Source organism: Pollachius pollachius (genome assembly GCF_949987615.1).
Source record: "Pollachius pollachius genome assembly, chromosome: 3".
Classification (NCBI taxonomy): Eukaryota; Metazoa; Chordata; class Actinopteri; order Gadiformes; family Gadidae; genus Pollachius; species Pollachius pollachius.
In genome coordinates this window covers 51,544,302-51,564,405 of record NC_136936.1, presented here as the reverse complement: position 1 = coordinate 51,564,405, position 20,104 = coordinate 51,544,302, and the positions used below count along the sequence as shown (strand labels likewise).

At 51.0% G+C, this 20,104-nt stretch overlaps 3 protein-coding genes across 3 annotated transcripts; 1 reads left to right on the top strand and 2 right to left on the bottom strand.

Moving 5' to 3' along the window:
• The first annotated feature begins 275 nt into the window (after positions 1-275).
• On the top strand, positions 276-6,278 carry ube2al (ubiquitin conjugating enzyme E2 A, like). The gene is made up of 6 exons (XM_079732153.1): positions 276-453; positions 2,021-2,101; positions 2,189-2,214; positions 4,760-4,849; positions 4,938-5,026; positions 5,566-6,278. The coding sequence occupies exons 1-6, from the start codon at positions 410-412 to the stop codon at positions 5,692-5,694; spliced, it is 459 nt and encodes a 152-aa protein (XP_079588279.1). The 5' UTR covers positions 276-409; the 3' UTR covers positions 5,695-6,278.
• A 176-nt stretch (positions 6,279-6,454) lies between these two features.
• ing1 (inhibitor of growth family, member 1) lies at positions 6,455-9,349 on the bottom strand. Its single transcript, XM_079732148.1, has 4 exons — positions 9,194-9,349; positions 8,129-8,298; positions 7,641-7,789; positions 6,455-7,352 (listed from the first exon to the last, which is right to left on the bottom strand). Exons 2-4 carry the CDS (start codon positions 8,265-8,267, stop codon positions 6,717-6,719), a joined length of 924 nt encoding a protein of 307 aa, XP_079588274.1. The 5' UTR covers positions 8,268-8,298; positions 9,194-9,349; the 3' UTR covers positions 6,455-6,716.
• A 183-nt stretch (positions 9,350-9,532) lies between these two features.
• Positions 9,533-20,083, bottom strand: naxd (NAD(P)HX dehydratase). The gene is made up of 11 exons (XM_079732134.1): positions 18,269-20,083; positions 17,686-18,174; positions 16,459-16,567; positions 16,254-16,299; positions 16,079-16,167; positions 14,773-14,881; positions 11,627-11,677; positions 11,399-11,503; positions 10,913-11,033; positions 10,697-10,814; positions 9,533-10,142 (listed from the first exon to the last, which is right to left on the bottom strand). The coding sequence occupies exons 1-11, from the start codon at positions 18,780-18,782 to the stop codon at positions 9,992-9,994; spliced, it is 1,902 nt and encodes a 633-aa protein (XP_079588260.1). The 5' UTR covers positions 18,783-20,083; the 3' UTR covers positions 9,533-9,991.
• Between the last annotated feature and the right edge of the window lie 21 nt (positions 20,084-20,104).

Below are 20,104 nucleotides of genomic sequence, written 5' to 3'. Positions count from 1 at the left end.
CACCTGTCGCTAGGAACCAGAACCATCCTCTGATCCCACGTCAGCCTAACCGCTCCTCCCACTCGGGGCCAATCTACACTAATGGGGTAGAATTATACAGCGCTGTAAACCACACACATTCATCCGAAGAGTTGTATACATTAATCGTAAAGGCCTTTAAATACTCTTTACTAGATATCGTCCCCCTTCTGCAATGGTAGATGTACAGTGTGTATGGTCCACAGCTGATGTAACGTCACCCGTCCACTCCCCCTCCCCGCGGTGGAGTGGTGTAATCCGCGGCCACAGCGACGCTACACCGGGCCGATCGGGTTTCGGCGGCTGCGATGTTGTAAAAAGAGATCTTAATAATCAGGCATTAATATCAGACAGCGAGCGGCGGGCCCTCGGTGACCAGGGCGCTACAACCATGTCGACTCCGGCCAGAAGACGGCTCATGAGGGACTTTAAACGGTAAGCTGGCGGCTGATGTGTCAGAAGGAGCTGCTAGGCTAGCTCGGAGCTAGCGCTAGCGCGACCGAACTTGTCAGGCGTCAACAATCTCACCTGACGCCTCGATCGGTGTTCCGGCCGTAGAGAGTCGTGTGATTGACGCCCCGCTGGGGTTAGTTGAAGACGTCCTGCTGGGGTTAGCAGAAGACGACCTGCCGGGGTTAGTAGATGACGTCCCGCTGGGGTTAGTAGATGACGTCCCGCTGGGGTTAGTACATGACGTCCCGCTGGGGTTAGTAGATGACGTCCCGCCGGGGTTAGTACATGACGTCCCGCTGGGGTTAGTAGATGACGTCCCGCCGGGGTTAGTAGATGACGTCCCGCTGGGGTTAGTAGAAGACGTCCCGCTGGGGTTAGCAGAAGACGACCTGCCGGGGTTAGTAGATGACGTCCCGCTGGGGTTAGTAGATGACGTCCCGCTGGGGTTAGTAGAAGACGTCCCGCTGGGGTTAGAAGATGACGTCCCGCTGGGGTTAGTAGATGACGTCCCGCCGGGGTTAGAAGATGACGTCCCGCCGGGGTTAGAAGATGACGTCCCGCCGGGGTTAGTAGATGACGTCCCGCCGGGGTTAGAAGATGACGTCCCGCTGGGGTTAGTAGAAGACGTCCTGCCGGGGTTAGTAGATGACGTCCCGCTGGGGTAAGTAGAAGACGTCCTGCCGGGGTTAGTAGATGACGTCCCGCTGGGGTTAGGGGTTAGTAGAACCAGTAGACTAACTGGTTAAGACTCTGTTCGGTGCTAACTAGCGGATTTTAAAGGTTCGCTGGCGGAGCGGCTCTCCGTCTGAAGCTAACCAAAAGGTTCTGTGTACTGGGCGCCAGCGTGTCTCCCCCTCCAGCCTCTCTCTGGGCTCCACGGTCCTCAGTGTACTACTACTACTACTACTACTACCCAGTGGAACTGGTTCAGTGTCCGGAACCAGAAGAGCTCTGGATGTTGTTCCTCCAACATCTAGTCCATTAGGGGCTAGGACGGTCCTCATTAACAGAATGTGTGTGTTAGGACGGTCCTCATAAACACAACACAATGTGTGTTAGGACGGTCCTCATTAACACAATGTGTGTGTTAGGACGGTCCTCATAAACACAATGTGTGTGTTACGACGGTCCTCATAAACACAATGTGTGTTAGGACGGTCCTCATTTATACAATGTGTGTGTTAGGACGGTCCTCATTAATACAATGTGTGTGTTAGGACGGTCCTCATAAACACAACACAATGTGTGTTAGGACGGTCCTCATTAACACAATGTGTGTGTTAGGATGGTCCTCATTAACACAATGTGTGTGTTAGGACGGTCCTCATTAACACAATGTGTGTGTTACGACGATCCTCATAAACACAACACAATGTGTGTTAGGACGGTTATAATTAACACAATGTGTGTGTTAGGACGGTCCTCATTAACAAAATGTGTGTGTTAGAACGGTCCTCATTAACACAATGTGTGTGTTAGAACGGTCCTCATTAACACAATGTGTGTGTACGATGGTCTCGTACCGTAGTAACACTCTTTGGGTCCCCAGACTCCAGGAGGACCCCCCCGCCGGTGTGAGCGGAGCCCCCTCTGAGAACAACATCATGGTGTGGAACGCCGTCATATTCGGGTACGGCAGCGTGGCCTCGCAGAGCAGGAAGTGATGTCAGTTGTAAAGGATCCATGACCTGAACAGGATGTGTTTGTGTTCCCACAGGCCTGAGGGGACCCCCTTTGAGGACGGTGAGTGTCTGTGATTGGATGACCACAACGACATCATCGGTCAACATTACCCCTCCCCTGGGTGGAGGGGGTTCTGATCCGTCACGGTGTTATTAATCCTTCAGATCGATTGTTGCATTAATCGCCATCTTTGATACATTATTTATTCCAATTAGTTCATATGGTGGGCTAGGTTCTAAAGGCTAGAGGAACGCAGTGTGGTGTGGCTAGTTCATATGGATTTATGGATTTTATTTGGATCCCCATTAGCTGATGCAGAAGACATCAGCTACTCTTCCTGGGTTCCACACATAACATATAACAATGCAAGAAATCCACATACAAGACAACAGATAAAAAAAGACAAGAATGGATAACTAAACCATCAGCACACAAAACGAACAACATAAAAAATAAAAGTAAATATTAAATACAAGTAAAATTTAGTAATACATACTAGGATTCAGTGCAAACAGCCATGAGGTGTCGCTTCACTTGTTTTTTGAAGCTAGCTTTGTTCTGGTTTTTCAAATATGATCTGGAAGTTCCAACAACCATGGTTCTACATAGTACTGTGCGTTGTTTTGAGTTTGTTTTGATTGTTGGAATTGTGTAGTTGCCACTGGTGCCATGTCTGGTGGGGTATGTGTGCACATTGGAGCGTGTGAGCTGCCTAAACAAACCGGGGTTATTTAATGTATTAATGTTTTTTGTGAAAGAAAGAAGTGATGATTTCAACCTCACATCAACTTTCAGCCAGGAGAGTTGGTCATGCATGTTATTTATGTTGGCTCTCGGTGTGCATTTAAGGGCAAGCCTAGCTGCTCTGTTTTGTACCCGTTGAAGCTTCCCTAGATTAATTTTTGTGGTACCTGACCAGACCACCAAGCAATAATCTAGGCGTGACAGTACCAGGGTCTGCAGGCCTGTTTGGTCAGATGAGGTGTTAAAAAAGAAGAGCATCTTTTGACTAGAGATGTTCCTCCCCATCTTTTGCACGAGTAAATCTAAATGTCTTGACCATGATAATTTACAGTCTAAGGTTACCCCCAGAAGCCTTGTTTCCTGTACTTGCTCAACAGCAACATTGTTTAGTACCAGATTCAACTGGGATTTAGAACTTAATGTGTGTTTTGTTCCAAATACATTGCTCTTGGCTTTAGATAGGTTCAGGACAAGTTTGTTATCAGAGATCCATTTGAATACCATCTGCAACTCTTTGTTGAGGGCTGAGGTGATTTCCTCAAGTGTTTGTGCAGACATATAGATTGTGGAATCATCGCATACATAGACACACAGACTTTTTTAAAAACATGTGGGAGATCATTTGTAAAAATCGAGAAGAGCAGAGGTCCTAGTGAAGAGCCCTGTGGAATCCTACACTCTATACGTCTTGCATTTGAGAGGCTTCCATTAAAGAAAACCTCCTATTGGTTAGGTAACTTTCGATCCATGCTACGGCAGATGGAGTGAAGCCATAACACTTAAGTTTCTTCAATAGTAAGCTATGATCAATAGCATCAAAGGCAGCACTAAAGTCTAATAGTACTGCTCCTATAATATTCTGTTGATCAATATCTTTTAACCAATCATCTGTCATTTGCGTGAGCGCTGTGGAGGTTGAGTGTCCTTCCCTGTAAGCATGCTGGTAGTTGCTTGTCAAGTTGTTCAGTGAGAAGTAGCATTGCAATTGATTAATTTTTTTTTTTTTCATGTGGTGGGCTAGGTTCTAAAGGCTAGAGAAACACAGTGTGTTGTAGTTCATACGGTGGGCTAGGTTCTAAGGCTAGAGGAACACAGTGTGTTGTAGTTCATACGGTGGGCTAGGTTCTAAGTCTAGAGGAACACAGTGTGGTGTAGTTCATACGGTGGGCTAGGTTCTAAGGCTAGAGGAACACAGTGTGTTGTAGTTCATACGGTGGGCTAGGTTCTAAGGCTAGAGGAACACAGTGTGTTGTAGTTCATACGGTGGGCTAGGTTCTAAGGCTAGATGAACACAGTGTGGTGTAGTTCATACGGTGGGCTAGGTTCTAAGGCTAGAGGAACACAGTGTGTTGTAGTTCATACGGTGGGCTAGGTTCTAAGGCTAGAGGAACACAGTGTGTTGTAGTTCATACGGTGGGCTAGGTTCTAAGGCTAGAGGAACACAGTGTGTTGTAGTTCATACGGTGGGCTAGGTTCTAAGTCTAGAGGAACACAGTGTGTTGTAGTTCATACGGTGGGCTAGGTTCTAAGTCTAGAGGAACACAGTGTGGTGTAGTTCATACGGTGGGCTAGGTTCTAAGGCTAGAGGAACACAGTGTGTTGTAGTTCATACGGTGGGCTAGGTTCTAAGGCTAGAGGAACACAGTGTGTTGTAGTTCATACGGTGGGCTAGGTTCTAAGGCTAGAGGAACACAGTGTGTTGTAGTTCATACGGTGGGCTAGGTTCTAAGGCTAGAGGAACACAGTGTGTTGTAGTTCATACGGTGGGCTAGGTTCTAAGGCTGGAGGAACACAGTGGTGTGGCTGGGGTCCGAGTGGTCCGGCCGCCGGTCACTAAACCCTGCTCTCCATCCCCCTCCAGGCACCTTTAAGCTGACGGTGGAGTTTACAGAGGAGTACCCCAACAAGCCCCCCACGGTGCGATTCGTCTCCAAGATGTTCCACCCCAACGGTAGGCCCCCCCCCCCCTCCCCCCCCCCCCCCCCCCCCCCCCCCCCCTCTTCGTGAATGTGTACGGTGACGTTATCGTTGTTTCCTAGTGTACGCAGACGGCAGCATCTGCCTCGACATCCTCCAGAACCGCTGGAGTCCCACCTACGACGTCTCCTCCATCCTCACCTCCATCCAGGTAGGACGGGTTCCAGCTGCTCTGATACCAGAACCGGAGGTTCCTCCCAGACCGCCTGAACCGCGGTCGGGTGTCTGCGAGTATGCCAGTCCAGGGCCGATCCGATCACATGACTCATTAACTACACAGAGAACATCAGACACTGCGGCGTTCTGCTGCGTTCGTTAACGGTCGGAAAGGGAAACGCGCCGTCTCCGACCGACGTGCTTGAGAGCTAACAAGTTGAAAAACATGGATGCTCACGCTTAACTAGAAGAATACAAATGTGTTCTAATTAAAGATTATAAATGTTAATGATCTAGTTCGGAATAAAAAATAGTCCACAGTAAGTGAACATCGCTGTCCTCGTAAGAGAACCCTTCAATAAGAACAGGCGCTGTTAGTCGTTACGATGATAGACGCTGTATCGGTGTAAACTCGGTATCGCCCAAGTTCAGGAATCGGAATCAGGAAGAAAAAGCGGTACGGGAACATCTCTGGTTTCAGTGGTCATGAGCGCTGGTGGACTGGTACCGTTCTAACTGTTCCCCCCCCCCCAGTCGCTGCTGGACGAGCCGAACCCCAACAGCCCGGCCAACAGCCCGGCCGCCCAGCTGTACCAGGAGAACAAGAGGGAGTATCAGAAGAGGGTCTCGGCCATCGTGGAACAGAGCTGGAGGGACAGCTGACCGCCTGCTGCCCCAGGGCCCAGTGTGTGTGTGTGTGTGTTTTGGTGGACCCCCCCCCCCACATCTCTTGAAGCTTTTATGCACTTTACCCTCACCTTCCCCCGTATCACCTCAACACGGAACCCTTTCTCTTTATTTTGGCTCTCTGTGATTGGTCAGGGGCCTTGTGTTGGGCGGTTTAGTTTGGTCACTCAGGACGGGTTGGGCCTTCTGCCAAAGCGCCTGAGTGCTGTTCTGCTGTAAAGTGTCCTCACTCATCATGTTAAAGGACGCGTGAAGCGTTCAACGTGGAGACGCTTCGGCCGCCATCCAACAGGTTTTCGGTCTGTAGTTGTTTTTTCCCAGGGGCGTTTCTCTGGGCTCTGATTGGTTTCCTCGGCAGGTGAGACAGGCTCTGGAACACGGGGACGACTAATGAGCTAGCTCTCCAGGGCTGTCTGCTGTGTTGTGAACTCCATGCAGAGTTCAGGGGTCAGTTCTGGGGTACCTACGGTCGCAGGCGTCTGACTATATTAAGGAGCTCTCTTCTCTCACTCTCCCCTCATTTACTTTTTTCAACACATGTAAATAAAAAGGCTAATTCACTCGTCTCTCTTTCAATTGGTCCATTTTGATGGTATGTAAAGTGGTAACCAGCCCAAAACAGAATTGAGGAGGTTGTGTATGACTCCACATAACCGTCTTAAAGCCCAGCGGCCCGATGTTGGAACAGGATTAATTTCAACACAGAATTGGCCCGTGACTACAAAGATAGAGGAAGTATTTTATTTATTAAGTAGGAACAAGAATGATGTTGCATGCATGATAGAACTTTGCAAAAAATAACCATGGGTACGTAAAAGTAGAACAGTGGACCCAAAACATGCAGGTTGCGTTACATTATGTCTATACTTCAAATACAAACGTGAGCAGGAAGTAGCTCTGTGGCGCTCATAAAAATAGGTTCTTCCAGGAGTCCTTGTTCTTCCAACAGCGAGTCGATACAAAAATACAAATGGACACAACGTGAAGCGTGGGCGGGGCTACCTGTTGTAGGAGCGCTCCTTCTTGGCCCGCTCCAGGGCCTTGTCCATGCTCTTCTCGTTCTCCCCCCGGCACTTGGGGCAGAACCACTTGCCCTTGGGCTTGTGGTGCAGCCCCACGCAGGAGAAGTGGAACCACTCGATGGGGCACTCGTCGTTGTCACAGCCGATCATCTCGCCGTAGGAGACCTGCTCGCAGAGGCAGTAGGTGGGCTCGTCCGGGTCGATGGGGGGGTCCGGCGGGGACACCTCCCGCTCCGACTTCCCCTTGGACCGCTTCTTCTTCTTGGAGGACGTCTTGGCCCGCTTCTCCCGCGAGGCGCCGGCGTCCTCGCCGTGCTCCAGGCCGCCGCCCCCGAAGCTGTCCCGCCCCTCCCCGTTCTTCTGCCGCCGCGACCGCTTCCCCCCGGACTTGTCCAGGGCGCCGCCGCTGGGCGGGGCCTCCTCCCTCCGCTTGTCGTGGTGCGCCGCCTTCCCAGGCGTCACCGTCACCGACGCCGCCGGGGACAAGATGGCGGCGGTGGCGGCGGCCACGGTGACCGGGGGAGGGGCGTGGCTCTCAGGGCTCTCCTGGGACGAGTGGAGGTGCTCCGAGTGCCAGTCCATCTGCCGGGTGCGGTTTTCCACCAGCTCCACCTGCAACACAAGACCACGCCCCTTCAGAGACCGGTGACCTCAGTCACGCCCCCTTTAGAGACAGGTGACCTCAGACACGCCCCCTTTAGAGGCTGACAGGTGACCTTAGCCACGCCCCCTTTAGAGGCTAACAGGTGACCTTAGACACGCCCCCTTTGGAGCGGCAACAGGTGACCTTAGACACGCCCCCTTTGGAGCGGCAACAGGTGACCTTAGAGGTCAGACACACCCCCTTTAGAGACAGGTGACCTCAGAGGTCCGACCGGGGGAGGGGGGATCACTACGCACCATCTGAGCAGCGATCTGGATCTTCTCGTCTCCGAGCTCCTGGCTGCGGATCAGGACCTTCTGGATGGCCAGCTGGAGCCGCCGTCTCTGCAGGGGGTCCGCCTCCCGTCTGTACCGCTCATACGCCTCGTCGAGCTCCTTCAGGACGTCTGAGCACAGACACCAGGGAGACAGTGAGGAGAGAGCAGCACAGACACCAGGGAGACAGTGAGGAGAGAGCAGCACAGACACCAGGGAGACAGTGAGGAGAGAGCAGCACAGACACCAGGGGGACAGTGAGGAGAGAGCAGCACAGACACCAGGGTCATGGAGGCAGTGTAAGGAGTGTTCTAACAGATCTATCAATAACACAAGGTGAGGGTTAGGACTCCTGTTCAACCACTCAGAACATCAGACACTAAATGATGCACTGGAGACGAGAACACATTCATCTGTGGTCCCCTTATACCAGTAAAACCACGTGTCCTATAATGTTATTAATATCCCACCTTGGTACTTGGCATCGATCTCCTTCATGAGGGACACGCTCCTCTGGAGGTCGAAGGGCAGCGACTCTACCAGGTCCAGGTACTCCTCCACATAATTGGCCACAACGTGGACGGGGTCCCCATTGGTGGGGTTCAGCATCGCAGGTCTTTATTCAGCCCGACCGCCGCACCTGAACACCAGAAAGACGACAAACCACCGTAAAGTACAACACACCAGTATAAAGTACCACACACCAGTGTAAAGTAAATCAAAACACCATAAAGTACATAACACCACCACCATGAGATACAACAAACCACCATACGATACAATCAAACACGTGGATTCAGGCATTCAATTTGTTAATGGACATTTAAGCATCAGCCGTAAGCCTTCAGGCTTATTCCAGTTAAGCTCTCGCTAAGCACCATGTTAAATAAATGCACATATGTAGAAAAACAGGACAGTTAGCGGATGTTACGAAACCACAGAAACATCAGAGCAGACTCTGGTGACGTGTTCGTGTTCAGCCCAAGAACGAACCGGAGTCAACAACAGAACACAACGGAGAACGGCAGCAAGCCCTGATGAACTGGACCCTGTCTGACCCTACAGGACTCACGGGGGGACGGACCTGTCTGACCCTACGGGGGACGGGACGGACCTGTCTGACCCTACAGGACTCACGGGGGACGGACCTGTCTGACCCTACGGGGGACGGGACGGACCTATCTGACCCTACAGGACACACCGGGGGACGGACCTGTCTTGACAATTCCTGTCTAATCTCTCTCTCACACACACACACACACACACACACACACACACACACACACACACACGTCGTCAACCATAATAGAAACAGCAATGCCGAACAACCCGCTCTATGTCACAGATCAGCCGACATTATTAATGTAGACCACATCACGTGGGACCCGTGCTCCCAGTGGGCCACACCAGCCGGACCAGTACTCCCAGTGGACCACATGTAGCTGAAGGGCTCTCGTCGGTCTGGTCATCATGTTGGTGGAGCTAGCGGACAGACAGCAGCCTGGCGGATCAGACAGACCGACGGCTCACTTTACCTTACGGGTCCGTGGTTCTGCTCCGGAGGGGGAGCGGTGCCCCGGGGCCTGGTGGGGGGTTAGTGGAGGGTTGAGTGGAGGGCTTAGTGGCTTTAACCCGCGCTAGCTTACCGACCCGAGGCGCACTGTGCTGTTAGCCTAGCATCGCTAGCGTGCTGCTACTGCTAACGGGCCCTACTGCGCATGATCCAGGAGGGACGTGTAGTAGACTGGTGGCTCGGATCCGCGTCCAACTGGGCTCTAGGAGAGTTCACATCTAATATTTTGTTTAAATTCAAAACAAGCAATGAAGTACATTTGTAAAGACAACCACAAACCAAAAATAGTAAAGCTCGTCAATCAAGTTGAAAGATTTTAATACAGATCGAAGGACCCCCTGTGGCGGAATAGGCGCAGTACATTAATATAATATAATAATATAATATAACTGCATGGGGATGTTGTGTAGGGAAGGCTGAAAAGCAATAACTTCATCGAAAAATTGTAATCGTCATTTATTGGAAATCTTTATATGAGTAACTTACTAATCATTTCTCTTTTTACATTTTCTTTCATGTTTTACACACAGAATATAGTATATAATATAGTATTTCACTGCTCTAACTCACTCCGTCCTTATACAGTATAAGCCAATCTGAAAAGATTTAAGAAGTCTTTGGACACCTTTACTCATCTAGCTATAGGCACATACAATTTATCCATGAGAAGAATCAGTGTTTTTATATTTAGACAGTGTTTGAATGATAGCTTAACTGAAAGAGTCTCTTAAAACATCAGTGGAAGAAAACAGCAGAGTGTTCAGCTCTCAAAGAGCTTCCTGAAGGCCGGGCCGATCTCCTGGATCATGTCTGAGGTGGTGGTGGCGCGGCCGTGGGCCTGGAAGGCCTGGCTGTTGCATTGCTTGGTCAGGGCGCAGGCGCCGAAGGCGGCCAGCAGGGCGGGGCTCACGCTGGGGACAGGACACCATTACTGACACGCAGCTTCATGCTGTATCTCAATCAGAACTACAGTTGTTCCCATACCAATTGAGTATCGGAAGTTCCTCCGATACGACACGACCTGACCTAAAATTCGGGAGACTGACAGATCCGATATGATACTAGCTAATTTACGACACAGAGAACCTCACAAACATTGCAGTGTTATGCTGCGTTCGTTAACCGCCGGAGGTGGAAAGTCGGAATGGGAAACGTGTCATCTCCGACCTACGTGCGCTCAAGCCACCAAGTCGGAAAACATGGAACTCATGCTTAACTAGAAGAAAACAAATGTATGATTATAATTATAGGTTATAAATATGAATGATGTAGTTCTGAAAATAGATTTGTTGTCGACAGTAAGTGAACCGACTACATCGCTGTCATCATGGGAACCGTTCAAAAAGAGCTGTTAGTCGTTACGATGCTAGACGCTGTATCGGTATATACTCGCTATCGGCCGATACTCATGGTCTGGGAACCTCTGTACTAACAACGTGGTTGAGCCGGCGGCGTGAAGCGGTACCTTCTGGACTGCGGCGTGGCGCTGAAGGCCCAGTGGGCCAGCGCCCCCAGGGACCCTGAGAGGAGGTCGCCCTGCCCACCACAGCGCCGCCCGCTGCCCCGCAGGCTGCAGGTGAGCACTGGAACACAACACGCCCCGGTCATATGACACCTCCGTACAGACGGCCGTTGACCGACAGCAGCGCCCCCCGCTGGCCCCCGTCTGAGTGGCGCTCACCTCTCCGGCCGTCGGAGATCAGGTCCTGCTCCCCCTTCAGCAGCACCGTCACGTTCCCCAGGGCGCCGCTGAGCTGCAGCACGCTGCGGAGCCGGTCACCGCCGTCCAGAGGCTCCTGGTGCTGGGAGACGGCATGACATCATCACAGGGTCACATGACATCATCACAGGGTCACATGACATCATCACAGGGTCACATGACATCATCACAGGGTCACATGACATCATCACAGGGTCAGCATGACATCATCAGAGGGTCAGCATGACATCACAGGGTCAGCATGACATCATCAGAGGGTCAGGATGACATCATCAGAGGGTCAGTATGACATCATCAGAGGGTCAGCATGACATCACAGGGTCAGCATGACATCATCAGAGAGACGGTAACGCAGCGTGACATGATCAGAGATGGTCAGTCATCAGAGATGGACGGTAACGTAGGGTGACATCATCAGAGCGGGTCAGCGACGGCTCAGGTACCCACCAGCGCCTCGTACAGCCGCGTGAACTCCATGAAGTTGGGGGTGAGGATGGCCTTCTGGTATCCTTGGATGACAGATGGTTGCTGAGCAACAAGCCATAGTCCGTCCTGTTGTAAACAAACAAACAAATGAACACAGACGGACAAACGGACACCGGCAGCTACATTTAGTCTGAAGATTAATCTGATCTGACATCTTATCTGACATCTGATCTTTAAATTAGTACTCACTGCGTCAATGATTATTGGAATATCTCTTGCTTTGGACTTCTCAATCACCTCCTGGAGGGAGAAATGACAGAGGTCATAACCGATCACATTATACACACGTGGACAAAATTGTTGGTACCCCTCTGTTAATGTAAGAAAAACCCACAATGGTCACTGAAATAACTTGAAACTGACAAAAGTAATAATAAATAAAAATTTACTGAAAATTAACCAATGAAAATCAGGCATTGCTTTTGAATTGTGGTTCAACAGAATCATTTTAAAAAACCAACTAATGAAACAGGCCTGGACAAAAATGATGGTACCCCTAGAAAAGATTGAAAATAATTTGACCATAGGGAAATGTTAAACTAAGGTGTGTCCTCTAATTAGCATCACAGGTGTCTTCAAACTTGTAATCAGTCAGTCTGCCTATTTAAAGGGTGAAAAGTAGTCACTGTGCTGTTTGGTGACATGGTGTGTACCACACTGAACATGGACCACAGGAAGCGAAGGAGAGAGTTGTCTCAGAAAATTATAGACAAGCATGTAAAAGGTAAAGGCTATAAGACCATCTCCAAGCAGCTTGATGCTCCTGTGACTACAGTTGCACATATTATTCAAAAGTTTAAGGTCCATGGGACTGTAGCCAACCTCCCTGGACGTGGCCGCAGGAGGAAAATTGATGACAAAATGAAGAGACGGATAATAAGAATGGTAACCAAAGAGCCCAGAACAACCTCCAAAGAAATCAAAGGTGTACTCCAAGGTCAAGGTACATCAGTGTCAGATCGCACCATCCGTCGTTGTTTGAGCCAAAGTGGACTTCATGGGAGACGACCATGGAGGACACCACTGTTGAAAGCAAATCATAAAAAAGCGAGACTGGAATTTGCCAAAATGCATATTGACAAGCCACAAAGCTTCTGGGAGAATGTCCTATGGACAGATGAGACAAAACTGGAGCTTTTTGGCAAGGCACATCAGCTCTATGTTCACAGACGCAAAAATGAAGCATACCAAGAAAAGAACACTGTCCCTACTGTGAAACATGGAGGAGGCTCAGTTATGTTCTGGGGCTGCTTTGCTGCATCTGGCACAGGGCGTCTTGAATATGTGCAGGGTACAATGAAATCTCAAGACTATCAAGGCATTCTGGAGAGAAATGTGCTGCCTAGTGTCAGAAAGCTTGGTCTCAGTTGCAGGTCATGGGTCCTCCAACAAGATAATGACCCAAAACACACAGCTAAAAACACCCAAGAATGGCTAAGAGCAAGACATTGGACTATTCTGAAGTGGCCTTCTATGAGCCCTGATCTAAATCCTATTGAACATCTGTGGAAGGAGCTGAAACATGCCATCTGGAGAAGGCACCCTTCAAACCTGAGACAACTGGAGCAGTTTGCTAATGAAGAGTGGGCCAACATACCTGTTGACAGGTGCAAAAGTCTCATTGACTGTTACAAAAAGTTTGATTGCAGTGATTGCCTCAAAAGGTTGTGCAACAAAATATTAAGTTAAGGGTACCATCATTTTTGTCCAGGCCTGTTTAATTAGTTTGTTTTTTACAATGATTCTGTTGAACCGCAATTCAAAAGCAATGGCTGATTTTCATTGGTTAATTTTCAGTAAATTTATATTATTACTTTTGTCAGTTTCAAGTTATTTCAGTGACCGTTGTGGGTTTTTCTTTCATTAACAGAGGGGTACCAACAATTTTGTCCACATGTGTATGAGTTTAGCAGAAGCTTTAGTGTATCAGTGTTGTGTCAGTGTTGTATCAGTGTGTGTGTATTAGGGATGGCGAAAATGTAAAATATTCTTGACCGACCACTGAGCCTCATTAACCGGTTAAAACCGGTTAACCGATCAGATTAAAATGTGCTATTTGAAATAAAAGCCATTTCGAGCTGCGCCAGCCGGCTATTTCGTAACTCTGCTTATCCCTCTCCCGTTCTGCCTCCGACTCTCACACTCACACACACACACACACACTCTCCGAGTGAGAGGCAGTGGCTCTAACCGCGGCACGACCTGTGTTTGAATTGAAACACGATGCATGCCTACTGCAAGTTGACCGTGTGGAGAGAGCGGGCTCGAACGCCCACAGTGGTCTGAGGCGGCGCGGACCTCGTTGAGACCCTGTGGGGGAGTCACCAGGGGCCAATCGGAAGAGGGCAGAGGTAGGAGCTCATTTGAAACATTGCCGCGCTCATTTAAGAAAATGACAGCTCAGAAGATACGCCGCTTGTTTAGTTTGGAGGAGACGGAAAAATTGAGTGAGGGCTAATTTCTTTTCAAGATTCAAGATTCAAGTATTTATTTGTCACATGCTGAATTTGAGAAACAAAAAGCAGTGAAATGGGGAATCACTTCACACAAAAAGATCCTGGAATGAGATGGCCAACTGTAGTCTTATAGAGTTAAGTCTACTGTCCATAATAATTTAGAGATCATATTCTCCGTCGCTCGCATGCGGGAATAATTAAAACTTGAGGAGAAATTGAACAGTGGGCTAGAGACGCGGTGTCCGTCCAACTTCCGATAAGTCACCTCATCTGATCATCTTTTAGTGTGAAGTGAAACCAACACACACTCCACACTGACCCCAATTTTTTTTTAAGCGACAAGATGAATGTTGATGCGGTCAACCATCGGTCAAACGGTCATCGGTTAACATCCCTAGTGTGTATCCGTGTGTGTATAATAAATCAGTGTGTGTATAAGTTTGTGTATCAGTGTGTGTATCATTGTATCAGTGTGTGTATCAGTGTGTGTATCAATGTGTATCAGTTTGTGTATCAGTGTGTGTATAAGTGTATCAGTGTGTGTATCAGTGTGTGTATAAGTGTATCAGTGTGTGTATAAGTGTATCAGTGTGTGTATAAGTGTATCAGATACACACACTGATACACTGACACACACACTAATATAAACGGATATACTGTATCCGTGTATATTAGTGTGTGTATCAGTGTGTATCAGTGTGTGTATCAGTGTGTGTATAAGTGTATCAGTGTGTATATCAGTGTGTATCAGTGTATCAGTGTGTGTATCGGATACACACTGATACACACACTAATATACACGGATACACTGTATCCGTGTATATTAGTGTGTGTGTCAGTGTGTATCAGTGTGTGTATCATTGTGTGCACTGTGCGTGCCTTGGCTGTTCTCAGCAGAGCCTCGTCTCTCCCCAGCCCCGGGCCAAGCACCAGGCTGTGCAGTCTGGGCAGCCACTTGTCAATCTCCTCCAGGGCGTTGGGGCTGTCTCTGCATTCACAAATCACAGCATGTGAGCCTTCATAACATAGCATGTTAACCTTCATAACATAGCAGGTGAGTCTTTATAACATAGCATGTTAGCCTTCATAAAATAGCATGTTAGCCTTCATAACATAGCATGTAAGCCTTCATAACATTGTTAGCCTTCATAACATAGCATGTGAGCCTCCTACAACCCTTAATAGAAAGGCATGTGTTCAGACTGGTCTCAGCCTGTTTAGATGTGGAGGAAGAGAGATCCTAACTTTATGTGGGCCACAAACCTGAAATCTACATGTACATCTAGATGTACATCTAGATGTAGATCTGAAACCTGAAACCGGTTTGTGGCCCACATAAAGTTAGGATCTCTCTTCCTCCACATCTAAACAGGCTGAGACCAGATGTACATATAGATGTAGATGTAGATGTATTTGTAGATCTAGAGCGTACAGCCCCTCCGGACTGGGTCCTGACAACGCTTTCCACGTCTCTCCTTCCCGTTCAGACGGAGGAAACATCAACCACCATCAATCAAAAGGAATAAAAGTAGGCTCTGCCTGAAGCAGGCTGAGTTTACATCTACAACCCTAACTTTACATCTCTAGTTAGGGTTCATGAGTGTGGAATGCAGATCAGTTGTGCGGCGGAGCGTGTTTCTAGTTCAGGCTGTGAGGACTCTTGTCTCAGCCTGCTGCCTGCTAGCGTGTTTTTGCCTGTGTTGATTCTGAATCATCCAACAGCATCCAGCTGCAGCCCCAGAGCACACTGCTTCAGGCAGAGCCCTGTGGTACACACTATGGTACTGGTTCACATCCCAGTCACCATATGGAGGTCCTAATGCAGATGTGATGTCGTACCCTTACTTTCCGCCTTCAGCATGTTATTACATTATTTGTACTTTTATTCATGTTTTGATTGATGGTGGTTGCTGTTTCATTCATTATAATATCCAGTTAGCTTCAGCGGTATGGATGATAGACTGGCCCTGGGGCCCCAATGGGGCCCAGAGAGCGGCCAAGAGATCCCCCACTAACAGCCTGAGCCTGCTGTCCATTAGGGGACCCATCGATGTCCTCCTACTCGTCCCTCAGGGCCCCCACCGGCCTGACACCAACCATCCATGGGTCTGCTGGTTCAGATGTCGCTTTGCTTCAACCATTCCCCCCCCCATCACCACCACCACTGGGAGCGGCTGATACTTACAGCACTGGGTGGACGATGAGCTCCGGACTGTAGGACTTGATGACGATCGCAGCCTCCCTGGTGCAGAAGACGTGTGACAGGTCTGCACCCTGGGGGAGCCAGAGGAACGTCAGCATGTGACCCACATATCAGAGGCAGGTACAACAGTACGGTCGCTGGTCATTGCATTATTTACCACTTTCAGTGCAGAGATGGCAGCGAAGTACGGAGCTCCGGTGTACCTGGACACAGGAGGCAACGTTAGGCTCAGTCTGACGCCGTGTCCTCATGACCCTGAACCCAGATGGAGCCCCTAGTCTCCCCCAAGACGGACCCCCTTAAGTCCTGCCCCCCCCCCCTCCAGTCGGACCCCCTCCCCTCCCCCGCAGGCAGCCACCTACTCCTGGCAGCCTCCAATGATGCCGATGCGGCCATCTTGGCCCTTGTGCTTCTTGGAGGTCAGCGCGGGCACAATGGTCTTCACCAGGGAGAGGGTCTCCTCGTCCATGCCTGGGGGGGGACAGGGGGGTTAGGGAGGCTCAGATGTTCGGCAGGACGTTCAGGGTGGATCATGTGTCCTCTCTACCGGGCCTTGAGATAAGTTAAGTTAGGTTAGCTTATCCTTTATTGTCCCTTTTTGGGGGAAATTCTTTCTCTGCTTTTGACCCGTCCGGGAGCCGGTGAACACACACACACTCTCAGAGGAGAGACCCGGTCAGAGGTCCACACACACGGGGGTACACCGGCACCCCCGGAGCGGTGGGCAGCCGCAGTGCAGCGCCCGGGGGGCAGGTGGGGGCTTCAGGTGCCTTGCTCAAGGGCACCTCATCCGTGGAGAGTGCTGCTCTACTACTCCCCCCTCCACACTTTTGCCAACCGGTGGGGATTCGAACCGGCCACCCTCCGGTTACCGGTCCAACTCCTTAACCAGTGGGCCACGGATGGACGGCCTGCGCCACGACGAGGCTCTGTAGGGCGGGGTGTGAGACTGCAGACCCCCACACCAGCCTGACGGCCTCTGGTCCTAAACACGGAGTTACACCCCAACACAGACACCATGCTGCTCCGGCCACACGGTGGCGCTACACTCAGCCGGCCCGCTGGGTTACGGGTCCTCCTCCTCTTCACATCCTCTCCAAGCTCCAGACGGACGCTAGCACCTAGCACCTGTACTTAGCCCCTGTACCTAGCCCCTGTACCTAGCGCCTCTACCTAGCACCTGTACCCAGCGCCTGTACCTAGCGCCTGTACCTAGCGCCTGTACCTAGCACCTGTACCTAGCCCCTGTACCTAGCGCCTGTACCTAGCCCCTGTACCTAGCGCCTGTACCTAGCACCTGTAGCTAGCGCCTGTACATAGCGTCTGTACCTAGCCCCTGTACCTAGCGCCTCTACCTAGCTCCTGTACCTAGTGCCTGTACATAGCGCCTGTACCTAGCGCCTGTACCTAGCGCCTGTACCTAGCGCCTGTAGCTAGCGCCTGTACCTAGCGCCTGTACCTAGCACCTGTAGCTAGCGCCTGTACATAGCGTCTGTACCTAGCCCCTGTAACTAGCGCCTGTACCTAGCGCCTGTAGCTAGCGCCTGTACCTAGCGCCTGTACCTAGCGCCTGTAGCTAGCGCCTGTACCTAGCGCCTGCGGGTCTGACGGGAGCTGCTGGCTCTGCTGCGGCGGCCAGTCGGCCGTCGGGTGTGGGGGGGTCCGTCTGAGGTGGGTGGCCGGGCCGCGGGGGCCGGAGGGGGAGGCGGAGCGTCTGGGGAACGCCCGGGGGGGAGCGGGAGGCTCGGTCCGGTGGGAGGAGGCTGCGGAGGGGGGGTGGGCTGAGGAGATGCTGGAGAACATCTGGCCCAGCATCTGGAGGGTCTGGAGCTCGCGGGCGTGCTCCGCCTCCCTGCGGCGGTCCTCCGCCTGCAGCCGCTGCTCCTCCACGCGGTAGAAGCCCTCCTCTGCCTGGGCGCTCTGCTCCAGGAACTGCTCCATCAGCTTCTCCAGGGGGAAGTTGGCGCGGCGCTTCTTGGGCCGTTTGGGCCGGCTGGAGGTCAGGGTGCCGGGGGACAGGGTGCTGGAGGTCAGGGTGCTGGTGGGCTGGCTGCTGGGGTGAGGACGCACAGAGCTGCCTGGACAGAGGGACAGGAGGCCTCCGTTAGACAACCATCTATGGACGAGGAAGGTTACACAGCGTGTCTGTCCGGTGCGCCGTGGCGTGCTTACCGTTATTCCCGACGGTCACTTTGATGGGGATCGGGATGGGAACCGCCGGGTACTCCAACTTCACTTCCGTCTCAGCCGGCCTGTGGAAGTCGCCCATGTTCTCTGAGTAGGGGTCGTGGGGTTCTTCTCCCTCCTCCTCCAGGCAGTCGGCGGTGTCGTCGCCCCCCGTCCCGCTGTCCATGAACTCCTGGGGGTCCAGGACCGGCCGGTTGCTGAGGATGTTCTCCATGGCGTCGTAGAACTTGCATATCTTGTGGTACTGCCCGTTGTTCCGGATGTTGCCCTCCTTGGCCAACAGGAACTGCCTCTTCAGACTTTTGATCCGGACCCTGCACTGTTCGGGGGTGCGTTCGAACCCCGTGGCGGCCAGCCGGCGGGCCACGTCCCGGTACACGAAGCTGTTTCGGAAGTGTCCGTCCAGCGCCACCTGGATGTCCTGCTCGCCCCAGATGGCGAGCAGGGTCCGGGTCTCCACGTCCGACCACAGGAACCCCCGCGTCGTGTTGTTCTGCATCCCGAGGCTCGGGTCCGGAGTCCCAGCGGCTCTTTGATTCCGCTCAATACGAGCTGCGGAGCGGCGCCATCTGCTCGTTCCGTAGACACCGGAGTTATTGTTATGATTGTGTGTTTATCGTTCAACTTCAGGATAATGAGCGGATCTCGTCCAACTCTTCAAACGCTAACCCGAATGTAGTCGACGTCATTATCAAAATGCCTGCTTAATGCATCCGTAATGACGCCGGCTCTGGACCTGCCAGTCCGCCGACCTCCCGGTCTACCAGTCATGGGAAAACTGACCTGAGATCAGTTGTCAGTCAGAACCAGAGGCCGCCATGCAGCGACGAGGAGACCGCAGGGTCCTAGAGCCCGTTTACACCGAGCACACCGCGGGGTCCTAGAGCCCGTGGGGTGGTGGCCCTGAAGGGGGGCACTGGTTTATACTGGTGGCAGTGGTTTATGATGGTGGCAGTGGAAAAGCTTGTAAGGAAAACTGGCTCTGTTGTGGGCACTGAACTAGAGTGCTTCACACTAACATCTGACAAAAGGACCCCGAACAAACTGCTCTCCATCTTGGACAAGGACTGTCATCCACTCCAGAGCACCAAGCAGAGGAACATGATCAGCTCGAGATTACACACAACGCCATGTACAACTGGCGGACTGGGGAAAGCATCTGTCCCCAGGGCCATACATCGGAACAACGTGACACTGAAGGGAGGAAGAGGGGGGGATAGCCGTCTCTGCGTACTCGGTCTCCCTTCCAGTACCTCCCGTAAACAGTGTACTGACTGTCCACTGTTTACTGGCTGTATTAGCCCTTATGCACGACCCCTCCCTCCCTCGCTCCCCTGGCCTGTCCCCCCCGACACGGACCCCTGAGCCCAGACGGACCCCCATCTTACTGTTAACATTATTACTGTCTACATATTTATTACCGGTTTTCTTTAGACTTTATCCTTGCACTTTTATATTTTCTAAATTATTAATATTCTTGCGCTAGTCCTTTTTATTGTCCATATTTAATGCTGGCTTCTGTATGTACTTATTTGCACTACCATCATGTCACATATTCTCCAAGAGCAACGTAGCCTATCTTTTACCGTCCATATTATCCATGTGGATATTTCTTTTTATCTTTATAATCTTGTTTGTGTTGTATGTGTATGCTGTGTTCAAGTGAGTGTGACTTTGAATTTCCCCCTGGGGATCAATAAAGTATTCATAGATCTATCTGTCTATCAGTATGCAGTGGTCTCATAATGTAGGCAGTGGTTTATAATGGTGGCAGTGGTTTGTAATGGTCTGTTGAATGACTCGTTCCCATGTGGACTTTAC

What these genes read in the sequence shown, in the direction of transcription:
- ube2al (XM_079732153.1), top strand. Translation starts at nt 410, where the DNA reads ATGTCGACTCCGGCCAGAAGACGGCTCATGAGGGACTTTAAACG. An exon ending in CTCATGAGGGACTTTAAACG is followed by an intron (nt 454 to 2,020) that starts GTAAGCTGGCGG and finishes TTGGGTCCCCAG; the next exon opens with ACTCCAGGAGGACCCCCCCG. An exon ending in CAAGATGTTCCACCCCAACG is followed by an intron (nt 4,850 to 4,937) that starts GTAGGCCCCCCC and finishes GTTGTTTCCTAG; the next exon opens with TGTACGCAGACGGCAGCATC.
- ing1 (XM_079732148.1), bottom strand. Translation starts at nt 8,267, where the DNA reads ATGCTGAACCCCACCAATGGGGACCCCGTCCACGTTGTGGCCAATTAT. An exon ending in GATCGATGCCAAGTACCAAG is followed by an intron (nt 7,790 to 8,128) that starts GTGGGATATTAA and finishes GTCTGTGCTCAG; the next exon opens with ACGTCCTGAAGGAGCTCGAC. An exon ending in TCCAGATCGCTGCTCAGATG is followed by an intron (nt 7,353 to 7,640) that starts GTGCGTAGTGAT and finishes CTTGTGTTGCAG; the next exon opens with GTGGAGCTGGTGGAAAACCG.
- naxd (XM_079732134.1), bottom strand. Translation starts at nt 18,782, where the DNA reads ATGCAGAACAACACGACGCGGGGGTTCCTGTGGTCGGACGTGGAGACC. An exon ending in CTCTGCTGAGAACAGCCAAG is followed by an intron (nt 11,678 to 14,772) that starts GCACGCACAGTG and finishes TTCTCCCTCCAG; the next exon opens with GAGGTGATTGAGAAGTCCAA. An exon ending in GCCACGCCGCAGTCCAGAAG is followed by an intron (nt 10,143 to 10,696) that starts GTACCGCTTCAC and finishes TCCTGTCCCCAG; the next exon opens with CGTGAGCCCCGCCCTGCTGG.